The sequence below is a fragment of the Setaria italica genome, chromosome II (genome assembly GCF_000263155.2).
Source record: "Setaria italica strain Yugu1 chromosome II, Setaria_italica_v2.0, whole genome shotgun sequence".
In the NCBI taxonomy this organism is placed as follows: domain Eukaryota; kingdom Viridiplantae; phylum Streptophyta; class Magnoliopsida; order Poales; family Poaceae; genus Setaria; species Setaria italica.
Window position 1 is genome coordinate 32,765,516 of NC_028451.1, and position 16,194 is coordinate 32,781,709.

The 16,194-nt window shown below is 45.1% G+C and overlaps 3 protein-coding genes across 5 annotated transcripts; 2 read left to right on the forward strand and 1 right to left on the reverse strand.

Annotated features, from left to right (window-relative positions):
* Positions 1–3,308: 3,308 nt before the first annotated feature.
* LOC101778320 (putative clathrin assembly protein At1g25240) lies at positions 3,309–5,047 on the forward strand. Its single transcript, XM_004956915.3, has one exon. The coding sequence runs from the start codon at positions 3,580–3,582 to the stop codon at positions 4,750–4,752; it is 1,173 nt and encodes a 390-aa protein (XP_004956972.1). The 5' UTR covers positions 3,309–3,579; the 3' UTR covers positions 4,753–5,047.
* A 1,396-nt stretch (positions 5,048–6,443) lies between these two features.
* On the forward strand, positions 6,444–9,223 carry LOC101778721. Of its 2 annotated transcripts, none has more exons than XM_004956917.2 (6): positions 6,444–6,748; positions 6,858–6,925; positions 7,026–7,177; positions 7,258–7,339; positions 8,182–8,302; positions 8,675–9,223. In XM_004956917.2, the coding sequence occupies exons 1-5, from the start codon at positions 6,709–6,711 to the stop codon at positions 8,293–8,295; spliced, it is 456 nt and encodes a 151-aa protein (XP_004956974.1). In that variant the 5' UTR covers positions 6,444–6,708; the 3' UTR covers positions 8,296–8,302; positions 8,675–9,223. The 2 variants fall into 2 exon arrangements, with proteins under 2 accessions (XP_004956974.1, XP_004956973.1); XM_004956916.2 differs by having other exon boundaries at positions 8,678–9,223.
* A 941-nt stretch (positions 9,224–10,164) lies between these two features.
* LOC101779415 (65-kDa microtubule-associated protein 6) lies at positions 10,165–15,081 on the reverse strand. Of its 2 annotated transcripts, XM_012844060.2 has the most exons (12): positions 14,449–15,078; positions 13,507–13,710; positions 12,937–13,194; positions 12,369–12,584; positions 12,129–12,284; positions 11,879–12,038; positions 11,637–11,788; positions 11,365–11,452; positions 11,215–11,288; positions 11,063–11,137; positions 10,628–10,974; positions 10,165–10,521 (listed from the first exon to the last, which is right to left on the reverse strand). In XM_012844060.2, the coding sequence occupies exons 1-11, from the start codon at positions 14,521–14,523 to the stop codon at positions 10,642–10,644; spliced, it is 1,791 nt and encodes a 596-aa protein (XP_012699514.1). In that variant the 5' UTR covers positions 14,524–15,078; the 3' UTR covers positions 10,165–10,521; positions 10,628–10,641. The 2 variants fall into 2 exon arrangements, with proteins under 2 accessions (XP_012699514.1, XP_022679862.1); XM_022824127.1 differs by lacking the exons at positions 10,165–10,521; positions 10,628–10,974; positions 11,063–11,137 and having other exon boundaries at positions 11,237–11,288; positions 11,632–11,788; positions 14,449–15,081.
* Positions 15,082–16,194: the final 1,113 nt, after the last annotated feature.

The following is a 16,194-nucleotide window of genomic DNA, read 5'->3' on the forward strand; positions in this document are numbered from 1 at the left end:
GAGAAGAATAGGAATATATATGTGCCTCTTGCTTCCTCCTGTGTCATGCGTAGTGTTTGTTAATTTAATTGTCACCAGTGTCTACACGCTAGTAGTAATGTATTGCGTGCTGATGTGCTGGAATGATCATGGAAGAAATGGAGCTTCGCCTGCAAGCCCATGGGAGAACTGAGCTTGTACCTTTAGATGTTTAAGTTCTTTTATGTTCTTAGAGCAAGAGACCATTCTAAATTTATGTAATAAGACCTATTGTAATCCCTGAACTCTGAACTGCTTCTCCTTCTTAAATGATATGGCAGTGCTCCTGCCAGCTTTTCAAAAAAAGTACCTCCATACCTTTTTATTTGACGCATGCTAGTTCAAAAATGAATTGACCGACACCAAATAATATGAATGGGAGGGAGTATTTGATTAAAAATAAATCTTTACTACTATTATGTTGAATACTCTCTCTGTTCAAAATTATGGTTCACTTTAATTTTGTCCTAAGTTAAACTTATCTAAATTTGATCATGTTTGTATAAAAAATATGATAACATCTATAATACCATATAAATACACCATCAAGACATATTTCATGGTGGATTCAATGAAATTAATTTAATGATGATGCTTTTATCTATGAACTTGTCAAAGTTAGGTGTTGATTTAGGACATAGCTAAAATGAACTATAATTTGAAACATAGGCAATAGTTATTCAGGCCAAATTATTGAGGATCTAAAAATCGCTCTACAAATGTACAGCATAAATATACAAGCCCTGGACAGGATATTCAAGCAAGGATTCTGCCGGCATTCTCTCACACATATTGAAGCATAAACATCTTAAATTGTATTTGTTCAAAAATAAAGGTACTATCTTAAAGTAATTATACATAAAACATCGAATAATTCTATGTAAAACAAAGGGCTCATATTTCCTATCCCAGGGTTCTGCAGTCCCTATATATCCTTAGGCAATGAGAACTCTTCAATATATTTTTCTAACTAGATAATCATGCATTGGGCATTGTGCTTCAGCCTCCCTAGTACTCCCTCTATTTCTTTAAGTTTTTAGGGTGTATTCTTAGGGGGGTTTTTCTTGGAAAAGTCAACTTCATACAGTTTGACATATATAAGTCAAATTATATGCATGCATGCTTAATTAGTGTGCAAAATTTTTTATCATCGGATTTGTATTTCACATTCTTGTCTTCTAATACATCATTGATGTTGTATAAATTGATGACATATTGTAAAATAAAATTAATCATCAACATATACTTCTAAAGACCTTTTCGCATCCTAACACACTGCAATATAATGTGTGGGTGGTGGGTGGTGGCAGAGGTAGCATCAGGGGCGAAGCCAAAAACAATTACATAAGGGAACACAAATAGTAAAGTGTGAATTACTAGAGGGGGCAAACTTTGACTTTTCATTTATTTATATGGTAAAATGTTATGTACATTCCTGTCTTCGGACCAGGGTATGTAGCATAGACTACTGTGGCATTATAGTTGTGCGATGGGGTGGCAGTTAATTTGGCGGTCATTCTACACAAATACACAATGGAGTAGGAGCCTAATAAGAATACTTGATGTCATCAAATATGTGCGATGATTAAGAAGCGAAAAGGGAGCGTTGTTGTGTTGTGATGATGCAGCTAATGGCCTAGATTTAGGGATTAGGGTAAAAAGTTTACATATAAGATAGACGCCTGATATTGATGATTACCTTGTGTTTTTTCGGAGAAAATAACACATTATATTTATATAGGAGAAATAAAGCTAAGGTACCATATTTCTATTTCTAGGTTTTCTTAGGTTGCTATTCTTCAATTGATTTTTCTAACTAGAGAAAAAACCTTGTGGTTAATTGTGCTTTAGCAACTCTCCATCTTTCTATCTTGTACTGATTGGGGTGGGGCACTCCATGGGCAGTAGTGGCAGAGTCAGCATAGACGCAGGCACGCAGCATTGCAAGAATAGGGAAATGGGCAGTGGCAAAGCTGGTTCTGCAGCCCTTGTAGTCGGAAGCCGACGCTTGAATAGTGTGGTATGATGATTAAGAGCTGAAGTGAGGGTGTAGTAGGAGGAAGTGTGGCATCTAGATTTTTATGGATCAGGGGTACAGAGTTTATACATAATTAAAGACAGACTATATGATGTAGATTCGAAGTTTGAAATTGACCATTGTTTTCTTTAGAATACGTACTGATATAACCACCTAAAATATACATATTCCCATGGTCTCTAGGTCAAAGCCGAAGTTACCAATATCTCTTCCATCCCCTTGATACCATCACATGGCTCTCAATTGCCACGATCAACTTAGGACAATCATTTTTCATGTGTATGCTCATTTTAATTATATATTTGTGAGACATTCGATCAAGGTGGAGCTCCAAATTAACATGCGGACAATGTATGTACTTCTCAAAGAATTCAAACATGTTCATATTCTGAACATATACTTCCCAAATTCATTATTCATTTCCCATCCTATTTTTGATGGATCGGTGCAATCATGCAGCAACAGTACACAGGGACAAGCTTCTGACGGTCGATGCTTATAGCCGTATCGACGCATGCATGAGTTGTTGAATCGCTGATTAGTGGTACGCACTCATTGATGCCCTCCTTCAGAGTTCAGACGACTTCAGGTGATGAGCTAGCTTTCCCCACCACCACGCCATCGTTTCAGTGCTTCCCATCTCCATTAGCCCACGAGCAAGCGACTTTTTCGATCCTCAGGTGGTGGGAGTACAGCCGCGCGCAGGGCCGGCTGGTTTTGGCGAGAGGGCGTCCAGTCGCCGACCGCGCAAGCGGCCAAGCAGCGCTGTCCGGCTAGCTGCTGCTGCGTCCTCTGGTCTGCATGTCGCAATGAATTCAGGGCTAGCTCTCGATCGCTCGTGGGGCAGGCAGGCATTGCATTGGTTTCTGGGCAGCTGCGTATGCTGTGCGGCCTTTTCTACGGCTCCGTCTCTCCTCTGCGTCGTCTGTCCTTGGCCTTTGGTTCCCTTTGTGTTAAAGATGATGGTAAGCATGGCCGGTATAGTAGTCGTCACTCACTAGTTCTAAATGCGTTTGGTTCGTTCTCCTTCAATGAGACCAGGTGTGGCATCTCCAAGGGCGAGTAATGGTGAACAATGCTTAGCTGCCAACTGAAGAACACCGGCCGGGACTGTCAGCGACGAGCTCCATTTGGTTACCCGGCAAGCATTGATGTGGCTGTGGTGCTGGCAAAAAGATCGCCACCCAAGATTACCAATTAACACCAAGCAGGCGTAGCAGGCTGTTAGCCTGTTTCTGGGGGCAAGCCGAGATCTGGCAAAATTTAGAATGCATGACCTGGTGGCCGTTCACGATGACCACGTTCTTGCCCAGGCAAACGTTACATTCATGCGGCCGTTCTTGGCACGCCCCCTCTTTATTTGTCTCTCGTTTCCGTTCCGGAAAATTTCCAACTTTGTCGGCCAATGACCGCAAGAGCTGGGGACCATCCTCAACCGCGTTGACCCCGCCGCGCTACGGCCGCGAGGCCGGCGGTGACGACGACGCCGGTGAGGATCGGAGGTCAAGGCGCGGCGAGCAGCGATGACGTCGTCCGTGCGGCAGTGGTGGCGCCGCGCCGCCGCGGCGCTCAAGGACAGGAGAAGCCTGCTCCTGGCGCGCCTGCGCCCGCGCCGGGCCGGGTCGTGGTCGTGGCACCACCACCGGGAGCTGGAGGCGGCCGTGATCCGCGCCACGAGCCACGAGGACCGGTGGATGGACTACCGGAGCGCCGCGCGGGTGTTCGCGTGGGCGCGCACGTCGCCCTCGTCCCTGCGCCCCGCCATGTGGGCGCTGGCGCGCCGCGCGCGGCGGACGCGGTGCTGGGTCGTGGCGCTCAAGGCGCTCATGGTCGCGCACGGCCTGCTCCTCTGCTCCGGCCTCGCGCCGCCCGCCGCCCGCGCCGGGCGCGTCCCCTTCGAGCTCGCCGACTTCCGTGACCGCTCCTCGTCCTCGTCGTCGCCCAGGTCCCTGGCCTTCTCCGCCTTCGTGCGCGCGTACTTCCGCTTCCTGGACTACCGCTCCCTCTTCGCGGCGCAGGAAGACACCGACGACGGCGACTACCAAATGGCCCTGCTCGACCGGATAGCCAAGCGGCAGTTCTTGCTGGAGCTGCTCCAGCAGATCCGCCCGTACGGCGACGGCATGGAGGTGCCACTCGTGCTCGAGGCTATGGACTGCGCCCTCGTCGAGATCTTCCAGGTGTACGGGGAGATATGCACCGGCATCACGCGGTTCCTCGTTGGCAGCGTACCCGGGGCGGCGAAGCCGCCGATGAGCAAGGCCGCGGCGGCGGCGGGGATGAAGGTGCTCTGGCGGGCGGCGGAGCAGAGCGCGAGGCTCTCGTCCTACTTCGACCTCTGCCGCGGGCTCGGCGTGGTCAACGCCCGCAAGCTCCCGGCGTCGTTCGAGCGCTTGAAGGACGACGACGTCCGTAACCTCGAGCGGATCCTCTTGGTCGATTCCCAGGACGACGCCAGTGACGAGGCGGTAGTGCAGGGTACGGCGCCAGCTGCCGTGACGGACGCCGCGGGGTCACCGTCGACGATCGCCACGGTGGTGACGACCGAATGGGTGGCGTTCGACGAGGAGAAACCAAGCGCTCGCGTCGTCGCCTGCAGCGGCGGAAGTAAGGGGCACGTCGGTAATCACTGGAACCCCTTCCTCGCCGCGCCGTTGGACGTCCGGGAAGTCGGGAACTTGATCGAGCTTTACTGACCTGACGCAATGGCGAGGATGAAGCTTCTTTGCCGTTCTTGTGTGTGCGCCCGGCAGATTAAAAGGTTAGAAGCGATCGCTAACCTGTAACCGCACGAAATTGTACGCATTGTAAGGCCCGGCGGACGTGGATCCCGAAAAAATAGCTCTGGCTCTACCTCATATGGAAAAGTATTTTTTTCTCGCTCTGACTTATTTTGTAAAAACATTTGGCAAAACGACTTCTCGTAGCTTTTTAGAATGTATAGAAGATGTCAATTGTCCTATATGCCCTTGGTTGTGTTGATTGTTTGAAGAGATGATTTTTGTGGGTTGTTATGTTTCTACTTTTTTTTTCTTTTATTAACTATTTTTTTTCTTTCTATCCGGCTGCTTATCTTCCTTTTTATGTGTTCCTTATCCTTCCAATGTCTTTTTCCTTCCGCCCCAGACACCACACTCTGGCCTTCGCCCTGCCGCTTCTCTCTACTCCGTTTTGCTCGGCCCCTGCCGAGCTACTCCACCACCAAGCGACTTCCCTGCCACCGTACTGCTCAATTCCTCTAGCCCCTCACCACATCCGCCTCACCCCTGCCGATACTCGCTGCATTGGAGTCGGACGAGCGCCGGGAGACGGCGCCGGCGGGTTGAAGCGAGGCAGCGTCGGCCGGATGAGGGGAGGCGGCGCCTCCGGGAAAACGGGCAGGTGGATTAGGATGCCCTCCACCGGATCCATCCATTCCGCTGCCGTTTCGCTTGCCTGCCGTCGGCCACCCCTGCTGGTTCATCGCTGAACGGCGCCAGGAGTTCGCGCGAGGAGGAGCGTGAGAGAGGAGACATGCGGATGGGGGAGAGCGAACCGGTAGGGAATTGATGAGGGTAGTGGCAACACTTGTAATTTGTGACAACTTGATATACGTGGATAGGGAGAAGCCGGGGGGAGCCATTTTTTTTGACTTGTCCGCGCGCTGTTATTTCTGCCTGCGGCTTTTGGCCGGCTCATGGGCTGAAGCTGTTTTCAATTGATGTGTTTGAGATAGCTTGTGCAAAAGCTGCTGCAAGAGCCGCTTGAAGAGCCATGCCAAAGGGGACTAAATAGCAATGTGACTTGGTGTTAAGTCAGTGGTTGTTCCTATACTAAGCCAGTACGTTCAATTTACTGGAGATCATTAAGTGCCTCTCTTGTCCTAGCGTGTTACCGAGGATGCGTGGCTGCATACTCAGGAAAATTATATTCGAAGTTGAATTGCTATTTAGGAGTACTGGTATTTTCTTTTTTGAATAAAACATTTTCTTTTTTTCTCATGCTCGTATTTGAAAATTAAGAAAACAAGTAAATGCTTTACATGTAACCATATTTTCGAACTTCCAGTGACTCAAACTACCTTCTAAGTTTTTATGAAAATTTTGAGATCTATTGCTAGGCCTCCAAACCCATTTTTCAAACTTTGGACTTAAGAAATTATAAAAAAAAGGACTTAAGCAAAAAAAAAATGCGGAAAAAAGGAAGTAGATTGGGCATGGGCCGTATCCTTACATCCTTCAGCCCATTTTTTTAGCACGAGCCCATCAAAATAAATCTTTTTTTTTAGAGGATCAAAATAAATCTTCTAAGCGGGCTGCAATATGTCGTACCCCTTCTCGGCCCAACACCCCGGGAGTGGGAGGACCATCATCAGGCCTGAGGCCACCGTTGTCACTCGTCACTTCGTCAGCCTGCCCGCGCCGTAGTGCCGCACTCGAACGCCGCCCGCGGGACCGGACCCTGCGCCGCGGCTCGCCTCGCCGAAGACCGACGCCGGAAGGGAAAACGGCAGCTAGTGCGATTGAGGAGGTGGCATAACGACGGCGCATCTGATTCTGATCTCGTACCGCTCCGAGGCCCCCGAACTCGGCCGGCCCCAAGCATCCCCATCTCCACCGAAGAAGGTCCGAAGCGTTCCGTCTCTGCGGCTTGGCATCAAAGTTCCCGCGAGGATGGCTGCTCCAGCGGTAGGCGCGCCGGCTCCGCTCGCAGGTTGCAACCGCGCAAGCCTAGTACCTCCACCCCCCCCCCCCCCCCCCGATTTATCGTCTCTTTGGTTGCCTAATTCGTTACTCTTCCCCCAAATTTCCTTCGTTCCCAGGTTGTTCTCAGCTCCCGTGCCGCAGCCCGGCTCCGTTATACCGCCGAATGAGTCCTTCACTTCTCAAGGTGCTCTATCATCAATGGCCCTAGAACCAATTACACCCTGTTCCCTCCTGTTCTTTATCCTGTTTCCTAGTGTCGTTTGTTTACATGGTTTGCATTTTAGGTCACCAAGCCACAGCCTGGTGGTCACCGATTTGCTCCTGCCAAACTCCGGAAATGTGCGGCTGTGTCTGACCATGGACGTCAGCGGGGCAGCGAGTACCAGATTGATGATGATGAGCCGCTTTGGCTGGCAGTGCTCAGAGACCTCGCTGTGTAAGTGTGGGTTTCCCCCCCTTGTGGCCTTGTTGCTCTGTCTGAAGGTGGAATTAAATTTTGTTTCTTTGTATTGTTAGGGGTTTGAAGGTATTGGTAGCTTTCTTAGCTGAGCAGCCGAGGCAACTGAAGCACCTTGAGTGGCCGGGCCTTCAGAACACGGTATGCCCCTTGCATTGGATGTTGTTTAGATAATTTCCATGTACATTGCTAAACATAATTTTGGTGCCAGTATTAGATTAGTATCAGTAGAGACATGGAAAGTGCAATTTGATCTTGTCAGGATATGTTGGATTTGCAGCAGATGTTGTGTAGGAGCATGTGCTAAACAGCCTAAACTAAGTGGCAAACTATGATGGCAGACTGAAGCTGTAGGTCATTATTGAGATTGGAGTGGACATTTTTTTTGTGACAATTGTATGAAATCAAAGGGGCAGCCATCTAAATGATGGATGAAATGTGGATAAATTTGATAGATAACCTGAATTACCTTCAACCAAGAAGTGTCAATATGTGTTTATTTCAGTAAAGGGCTAAAGTCTGTTGTTCTGATGCCTTTCTCGATGAAGTGTTAGGTTCTGTCCTTTATCCTGAATTCCTGATTCTAGTTTTCACTAGATTTACCTCTGCTAGATTTCTCTTTGTGTCTTGAATTTATTGGTATGCCATATCTTTATGCATCCTAGATGCGCAAGGCACATTTAATCAGTACAAATATGTCTTCCAGATGCATTTTTAATAGCTTCACATTCAAATGCTAATTGTAGAACCAGCATTTGGTCCAATCCCAGTGGTTCTTTTGACTCAGTCTACACAGCTGGGACTGGAGTAGGAGTAGCTAGTTCGTTTTAGACTTTTGGTGACTACATTTTTTTCCTTCAAGTGCAGGTCGTTAGCCACCTTATTGTGATGATTTTGTGCCTTATTTTTTTAATTTTCTAGATCTGCTTCATCAAAGAATCTTTGCTTACCTTTTGATTTAATCAAATCATCATCATTGGCAGCTGAAGACGGCTACACTTACCCTTGTACTGGTAGCTGTGTTTATCGTTGCATTGTCAACTGTCGATGCTGCCCTTTGCTATGTGCTGGCCTGGCTACTTCGAAAATCTGCCTAGAATAACGGTATGCTACTTGTTCCTTAGACCCATTTTTTTTAAAAAAAAAAACCTGGTCCATTGTATATTTTGACATCAGAATGCAGGTGCTCTAGTCTCTTAAATCGATAAATTTAGTAGTTAAACCCATGACATTTTTCTTGGTATTTTGCTATTGCTAGTGTGATCTGTGGTCCCTTTCCATTCATATTATTCATCTGAAAAAGTAATTACAAATATTTACATGCCTTATGCTGTATGCCATCAAACTTACCGCATCAGACAAAGTGATCTTTAAGGACCATATCTTGCAGTTATACTGACCTGCTGCTTCTTACACGATTTTAAGTGTTGCTGTATGTCACGCAGTTGATTTACTGACATGTGATTCATTGATCAGCAGGAATATCTGCCTATTGCTTGAATATGATTTAGCCGGGCAGGATAGTAGCAGGCAATGTAAATGCAAGCTCTTGTTGCTGAAGGGGTCAGCAATGTTATGCAGACTGGAGTTAGTGGAAAGGTGGATCTTGTCCCAGTGTACCATGTTATTTTGAGAGGATTGAGAAAATCAAAGCAGATGCTCTGCAATCGGTGCTGATGTGATGCAAATGCTCATTATTGCATTTGAAAGGGAGGTATCTGGTTTCAGAAGTAAAAAAAAATGATATTGTTCTCTGTGAAACAAGTAAATAGGTTTAGTTAAAACTTGAGTTCTGATTTAACACAGAAAGAGCACATCTTGTAGAGAATTGTGCGTGGTGATTTGTAACTTCATTTTGTGTTTGACAGACTTGCTTGTAACTTGCTGGTCCACCAGCTAGGATCTGAAGTTTTTTTTTTTATTCAGATGTGTACTTTGTAGTGTTAACAAGCCTTTCATTCTGATTTCTCATTAGTATTGGGTTCGCAAGTCATAATAAAGATTCAGGTCTATTGTTGAGCTGCAGAATACAACTTACATGCTTTGCTAATTATGGAAGGCTGCAAAATTCAATATTACATCAGGAGAACTATGCAATTTTCGTGATATTGTAAATTGCTGGATGAAATAGCAACGCTGCATGTCTGTACCAATGTAAAAATACTACTGAAGAGAAAGTCTCCTGGTTTATTTCAGCTTATTCCTTTGGAGAGAGCGTTTGATCAGCAGCTTACTACTCGATTTGGAGTATTCAGTTTACAGATCCTAGTGTGATACAGAAGTCGTCCAAAAAAAATGGTACGTAAGTGGGAGTTTTGGAAAGAAAAGATTAACCCAAATCACCCTGCCCTGCAATTGTCAATGTTTCGTGTAATATCATTACTGGTTTAGTGACAGTGTGCACATTTATATTTGATCTCAGTTGGGATTCGGGGACATGGATAGCGCAATTATCTGATGATTTCCTGTGAGCGTCGTTCATTGGACCAAAATGTCATGGAGAGACGTTAAAGATGTATTCATCCTAAAGGTACTCTCTTTTATAATCCTCTCATTTCCACTTGTTGAAAAATAAAAAAGTTAAGTCCATGGCGAGTGTTTCCAATTTTTTACGTTCGGCTACGATTATGTCTAGTGATTAAGGCGGCGTCATGCTGCCATTCGTCAATTAAGCTGATGCAATATGTTCCTCTCGAAGTTCACATCTCCATCCATCCTCTTCTTACTTAGAACCATCTGATCCGAAGAGTTCATTCCCCGATGCCTAGGATCACACGTACCAGGCAAGCATAAAAAATTCAAGACACACAATCTTACTCCCTCTGTGGGAGTAGCTCACAGAAGCCAAGTGCACTGATTGACAGTAGAAACAAGCATGCATATGAAAGCTATGGACTCTGCGTTTGTCTTCATTGTTTTTTGCAGCACATGAGAGCTCATTTTGCACATCAGGGCACGTTAAGGAGTACTGGAGCAGTAGAATCTGTACATAGATTTTTCATAGCACTTGTACAAGGCTGCAGCACACAACTACGCAAACCAATCGCATAAATTATGATATGTTACAGCTGGGGAGCTGACTGCCCAGATCCTGAAATCCAAATCACTCGCTACATCTTTTGCCTAATCGTCAATCTACAAAGCAAACAGCTCGAAACAATTGAACTCCAAACCCAACCCAAACCAAGTCTACCAATCCAGTCAAATACGGAGTACGAGCTAAATGTATTACATCAGAAATGTACATACTAGTGCAACAACTTCATACTATAGTGCTCCATTTACAATACTCAATACTTGGCTAATCAGATCATCCAATCACCCTGTGAGAAAAAAAAAAGTGACACGAACAAGTTATTTAAATCAGCGATGAAATTTGCCCAAGGCTGTTAAATTAAGAAACAACGCATCTTAAATCTGGGATAGTACCAGCAGTATGAAGTTCATCCAAGAGGAGGGGATTCCGGTTCAGAGCCACTGATGGATGTAAATGTTGACAGCGAATCATCACCAAAGTTCAAATGGGAAGTCGATAGCCGCCTCAAATCACCAAAGTATCTATTATGGCCAGAGTATGATCTGGGCGTCAAGAGCTCAGAGGTAGCACTGCCAAGAGATGATCGCCGCGGAGTAGGAGTCTTGAGTCCATTAGTGTTTCCATTTGGCCGATACCCATTTGTCTTCCTATTTAAGCTGTTCGTCCTCTTTGGGCTTAGTTTAGAGCCAAAAATCGCTTCTTTCTCTGCGAGTAGGATGCTCTCCAACTTCTTCTGGTCCTGTAAGAATGCAGAAGTCATATTAAAAGGCCATATCATTTCTGAATTATTTTTAATTAAAACAAGGGTGATTCTTAAGCATTTCTACCCGGTATCGTCGTTTTTCCTCTTCTTTCTGATGTCGGCTAAGTCTGTACTCTTCAAGCACAGATATTAGCCGCCCCTATTAAAAGAGCATGCAAGTCAAAAAAAAACTAAGAATAAGCATGCACACTATTGGTCATCCAATTTTATACTTACTCCATCATAGAGAAAGGGTTTGTTTCTTGCGTTTTCCCAAGCAAAGGTCCGGTTTATCAGGTTGTCCACCATACCTGAGAAAATTCTGGGTCATGCGTTGGAGTAACTGAAATCTATAAATGATTCCGCAACACTCAAATTGAGACCTACTTGGGATTTTTATGACCAAAATCCGTGCCTTTTCTGCCCGTTTAAGGTTTATGTGGGCACCCCTTCCAGCGCTATACCTCTTTGGGTCCTGCAAAAGACCTTTGGTGTCATTTCTCATGATTTGACTTATTACAGGTATCTCATGAAAAATGAAACTGACCAGTGCTTTGCCAAGTAGTTCCATTTTTCCAGATACGCTGAATTAGGTACTTTGTGCGGACATACATAGTATGTGAAGCATTCTAATTCCATTCTAGAGATACTTACAGTACCTGGTTATATTCTTCAAGCCAAGCCTCCTCATCACAAGCAGCAATCCACTTATTTATCCTGTCCATTATATCTTTTCGGCTAAGGGATTCTTCTTTTGCTTTTAATATCTGTGACTCAATATTTGCTAGGAGCTCAGAGGGGTCGATGAGGCCTGGATGGCACCGGCACAAGAATGTCATTATTTGTAAAAAGCATGAGAACATTTGAATATAGTAGCAGAGCAAGATGCATAAACAACAACCAGAATCGATCAGAGCATCAGTTTGTTCAGGGGCCGTGCTGACATCAGGTTCTATGTGTGCATTTTGGCAGATCTCTTCTAATTCTGTCCTCCTTTTCTTGACAATTTCCTTCAGTCTGCTGGTTTTTAGTTTTGTTAACCTCTCAACTTCAGCTTCCATCTGCATGAGAAATTAAAACCTGAATGATTACAGTAGGCTGTGAACAACGTTTAAAGACCAGAATAGTGAACACCAACAAAGAGGTTAAACCTTCTCAATTTTTTCCTGGGAGAGAACGCCAGGTGATGTGATTCCCTCCTCTGGTAATATGAGACTGCTCATTACTTTGCTAAATTGCCGCTTCTCTTCTTCAGGCGAATCCATAAGCTTCCACAGTTGGCACAGTGATTCCATGGTTTCTCTCATCTGTCAGCAATGGATCATTTGAAATTTTTATTATGAACAATTGACATCAACTTAAAACCAGGAAGAAAGGAATCTCGAAGAGACCTTGTGGATTCGAGACTTCCGTTCTGCTTTTAGCTTGGATATAGTACTAGCAAGGCCCTCCAGTGTGCTATTGCTGATGTTTCTGGATTGCTCAACACCATTCTGATGTAAACTAGGATGAACTTCATTTACAGTACTTCCAAAATCGATTCCAAGGACTCCACATAAAGAGTGCACTTCATTTATATACTCCAGAACCTTGCGAAGGCGCTCAGACTGAAAAATTTCAAACAAGGATCAGAAGTAAATATAAAGCACCGGCAAACATTGGAAGTTGCTTGCATTCCAAAAAGAGCTAAAAGCGCTCCTAGCTGCAGAGAGTTGGACAAACTTCAACTCTATAGAATTAAATCACTCCTTTTGAAAGTATACACAGAACATTAGAAATATATATTTGTCTAAGTGAAAATGTGAAAAAAGTTTAAATGACCAAGCATTCTTTAGCATCTGTGTTAGCTCTTTCCTTTTCTAGAACACACAGAAGACGCACCTATGCTAGCACTACCTACCAGTCCCACACTAATTGCAAAATCTTCAGAAAAGCAGGAGGCATATTCAGGATGTATACCTTATCTTTCTGAAGGGCACGAAGCTGTGCTTGGTAACTGTTGAGCGTCCTTGTGGACAAGTCATGTTCATCCGCAGCAAGACTGCTCGCGTTATCACCCTGGTCATTGAATTCGCTTAACTCAAAGCGGATTTTCTCAATCTGCGATCGGACATCAGACAACTGCTTGATCCTTTCCTCTTTCTTGCATTTCAAGTTCTCCAGTACTGGAACGACAGCAGCAAGTTGTTCCTTGAGCGACACAACGCCCTTGTCTTTCTGCACAGTGTTGAAAAACATTTCTCGGTCACACATCCCATTAAAAAGAGCTGTATTTCGTATGTCAATATACTAGACAGTGCATGATATAGTGGAATCCAAACTACTGCGTAACATTCGTAATGCAGAAAGAATTTACTGAAGGCAGCGTGCTTTCCTAGCTTGTAAGAGAACCTTCAGGGTTCCTAAAAATCAAGCCTCCTCAGAGGCTTCACCGTCTATCTACAATTCATATCCACTTCAACAAGAAGCAAACCATGCATGCCTAATTAGTGCGTCAACATCGGTCCATCACCATGTATAGTTGTATACCTTCAAGTACAGCTTGTGCTCCCCTAGAGTTGCCATCAGAGATGCAACTTCAGACTCTTTGGCAGCCACTGACTGGTGCAGCTGGACCCTAGTCCGATTGGCATCGTCCACCTTCCTGCGGTAGACTTCCAAGCACTCTCTTTCGATGTCCAACAACACCTTGTTCTTCTCGCTCTCACTTTCTCCTACCTCTGCCCAGATTTGCTGATTGCAAGAAACAACATTGCATGAGTTATGAGCAAACACAACCTTATGATCAAAATAGCAGTAGACTTAAAGTCTTAAATTGAATGCAGATAAAAGAACGCAACAGTTTCAGAGTAAATTTTGATTAGTACGGACTCATTCTGAGCAATAGCATATTAATTTGTAAAGGTACACAGCAAAAGCCTGATTAGGTTAGAAGAGTAATTATTGTCACATCTTAACTGCCTGCTGCACTAGAGCCAATCAATATTGCTTTTTGGGCTGCTGAAGAACCAGAAAGGTGAAAAGGGTGAGCCATCCACAATAAAGCCAATGCACTGCATCAAGGAATTCACCTGCCGAGCAGTTCACCACCCAGAAAAGGAGCTGATTGCACGAGAAATTGTCGTCCTAACTCAAGAGGTGGAAATTTTTGCACTTTCTGCAACAAGTGTAACCCCAAGAGGCAAAGAAGGCAAGAACATGCAGCTCAGAAACCATGGAAGAAACCTAAGCACAGATATTCTAGCCGACTAACAACTGAACAGTTCCAAAAAAAAATGGCGCTAAAATATGTAGAAATGCAAATTTTCGCCCAGTAAACAAGACAAAACCCAAAGAAGCGCAAAGAGGAAGAATTAACAGAGCACATGAGCCAATCTAGAAATACGAAGATAACAGCGATGTTTAACAAAAGAGAAACATAGCGGAAAAATATTGCAATTGCAAAGCGAATTTCTAAAGCAAGGTGAATACCTGAAGCTCTTTGAGCAGAGCACCGCAGCTGGTACCTTCCATGCCCAAGCCCAGGCCAGCACCTACGCCCACCATTGAAGAACAAGTGCAGGAGACCTTCGCTCTCCACTCTCCAGAGACCAGCAAGACACCACAATTCCGCAAAGAAGAGCGAGGAGAGAGAAGCGAAAGGACCGGACGAGATTCAGACTCCCTGACCCATAGGCGTTCAGCTACGGCCTGAGCTTTCTAGCTTCCTATTCCCTCGTCGCCTTGGGATGAGAGAAAGCAATACCAGCAGGAGATGAAAAAAAAAAGGAGACACCAAATGCCAGCAACCTAGGGGCCAAAGAAGCTCTTTTTCATGGTGGTTTTGCGAGTTTTAAGCCATCTCTGCCTTGTTTTTTGTTGCTTTTCTGGCTGCTACATGAAGGGATCAGAGGTGAGAGAAATGGCGGAATGGAGGAAGAGAAGGGTGAGAAAGAGACTGTGTGTCTGTATGAGAATTTTGCAGGGTTCTCTTTCTCCCAATTCTGGCTGGTGTTAGGTGGTTAGGGAGGCTCTTTACTTCTGTATGTTGGGGGCAGGTTGGGAGTGAGCCAGAGCACTGAGAAGTGAGAAGAGAATAAGAGATGGTGGAGGGTAGAGGCAACAATGGAGGGTGGCCTTTGTTTTCAGTTATTTAATGATGTGGTAAGGTGTGCACCTGTGCTGTGCATGCAAGATTCCCTCAAAACTTTTGTCCAAACCACTCCAACTGATGTGGTTTCGGTAGCGATCTTAAACTAAAAGAATCAGTACATACTACAGTAACATGAATCATTACATGTCATCCTAATTACGATGAACGCTACAGTGTAATCAGTACCTTCAAAGTTCGTATACGAATGCCCTCTTAACATGGGCATAATGTTGTGGCATGCTAGTACTTGCCAGACACTTTTATCAGTTGATTTTTTTTTTTGCCAAACTGTCTGATGTACCAATTAATTTTTCTCGATCCTCTGATCCTAGGTAGCATCTGTACTATCAGAATTTCATGAAAAGCCTATTTTTATGGCAAAGGTCAGTACTAGCACTGCAACTTCTGTGAAAGAGAAAAGAGAAGGAAAAAAAAGGAGGAAGAGGTGAGCTGCAAGTGGCAGAGGTGGTCACTGAATCCACCTGACGGCACCCGGCGCCTTGATGTTGCAACGGACGAGATACGCATGGGATCATGTGACGCTGCTACTGCGTACTGCCTCCTCAGCTACGGCATCTTTTGGGGGCATGCAAAACGGCGCGCCCGAAAAGGCAACCGCAATCTTGCGATGCATTACAACTTCCTCACATGGTAGCTGCCTTGCTCTGTACATGCTCTCTACGAAATTCCTGCAAAAATGCCTGCCGAAATTCCTAGAGTTATCCACCTCTCAAGTCTCATGATGCATGAACTCAGCTCGTACTTGCTTGCTTGTTTTGTCTACAGGCACCGAATCACTATCACAACGTAGTACATTCCGCACGAATCTACAGGTACGGGATCACTATCACGAGCATTATTGAGCCCCGGGAGTCAAAGGCTTCCTTCAGCAAATCTCATAATACGCGTCCGTTCCTTACACCCATCTGCAGCAGCAGCAAGCAGATTCAGGTCAACTCGCTGATGAACCTCCACTATGCACGCAGAGATGCATAATGCAACTCGTTTAATCCTCCTACAGCAGCTCGGTCTCTCCATGCGAGCGAGCGCTTAGCATAATGATCGTGGTATGGTTGGGCGTGGGC

Coding starts and splice junctions, on each gene's coding strand:
- LOC101778320 (XM_004956915.3), top strand. CDS start 3,580: ATGACGTCGTCCGTGCGGCAGTGGTGGCGCCGCGCCGCCGCGGCGCTC.
- LOC101778721 (XM_004956917.2), top strand. CDS start 6,709: ATGGCTGCTCCAGCGGTAGGCGCGCCGGCTCCGCTCGCAG. Junction 6,926..7,025: donor TGAGTCCTTCACTTCTCAAG/GTGCTCTATCAT, acceptor TTTGCATTTTAG/GTCACCAAGCCACAGCCTGG. Junction 7,340..8,181: donor GGCCGGGCCTTCAGAACACG/GTATGCCCCTTG, acceptor CATCATTGGCAG/CTGAAGACGGCTACACTTAC.
- LOC101779415 (XM_012844060.2), bottom strand. CDS start 14,523: ATGGTGGGCGTAGGTGCTGGCCTGGGCTTGGGCATGGAAGGTACCAGC. Junction 13,195..13,506: donor AGCACAAGCTGTACTTGAAG/GTATACAACTAT, acceptor AACACTGTGCAG/AAAGACAAGGGCGTTGTGTC. Junction 11,789..11,878: donor TGATGCTCTGATCGATTCTG/GTTGTTGTTTAT, acceptor GGTGCCATCCAG/GCCTCATCGACCCCTCTGAG.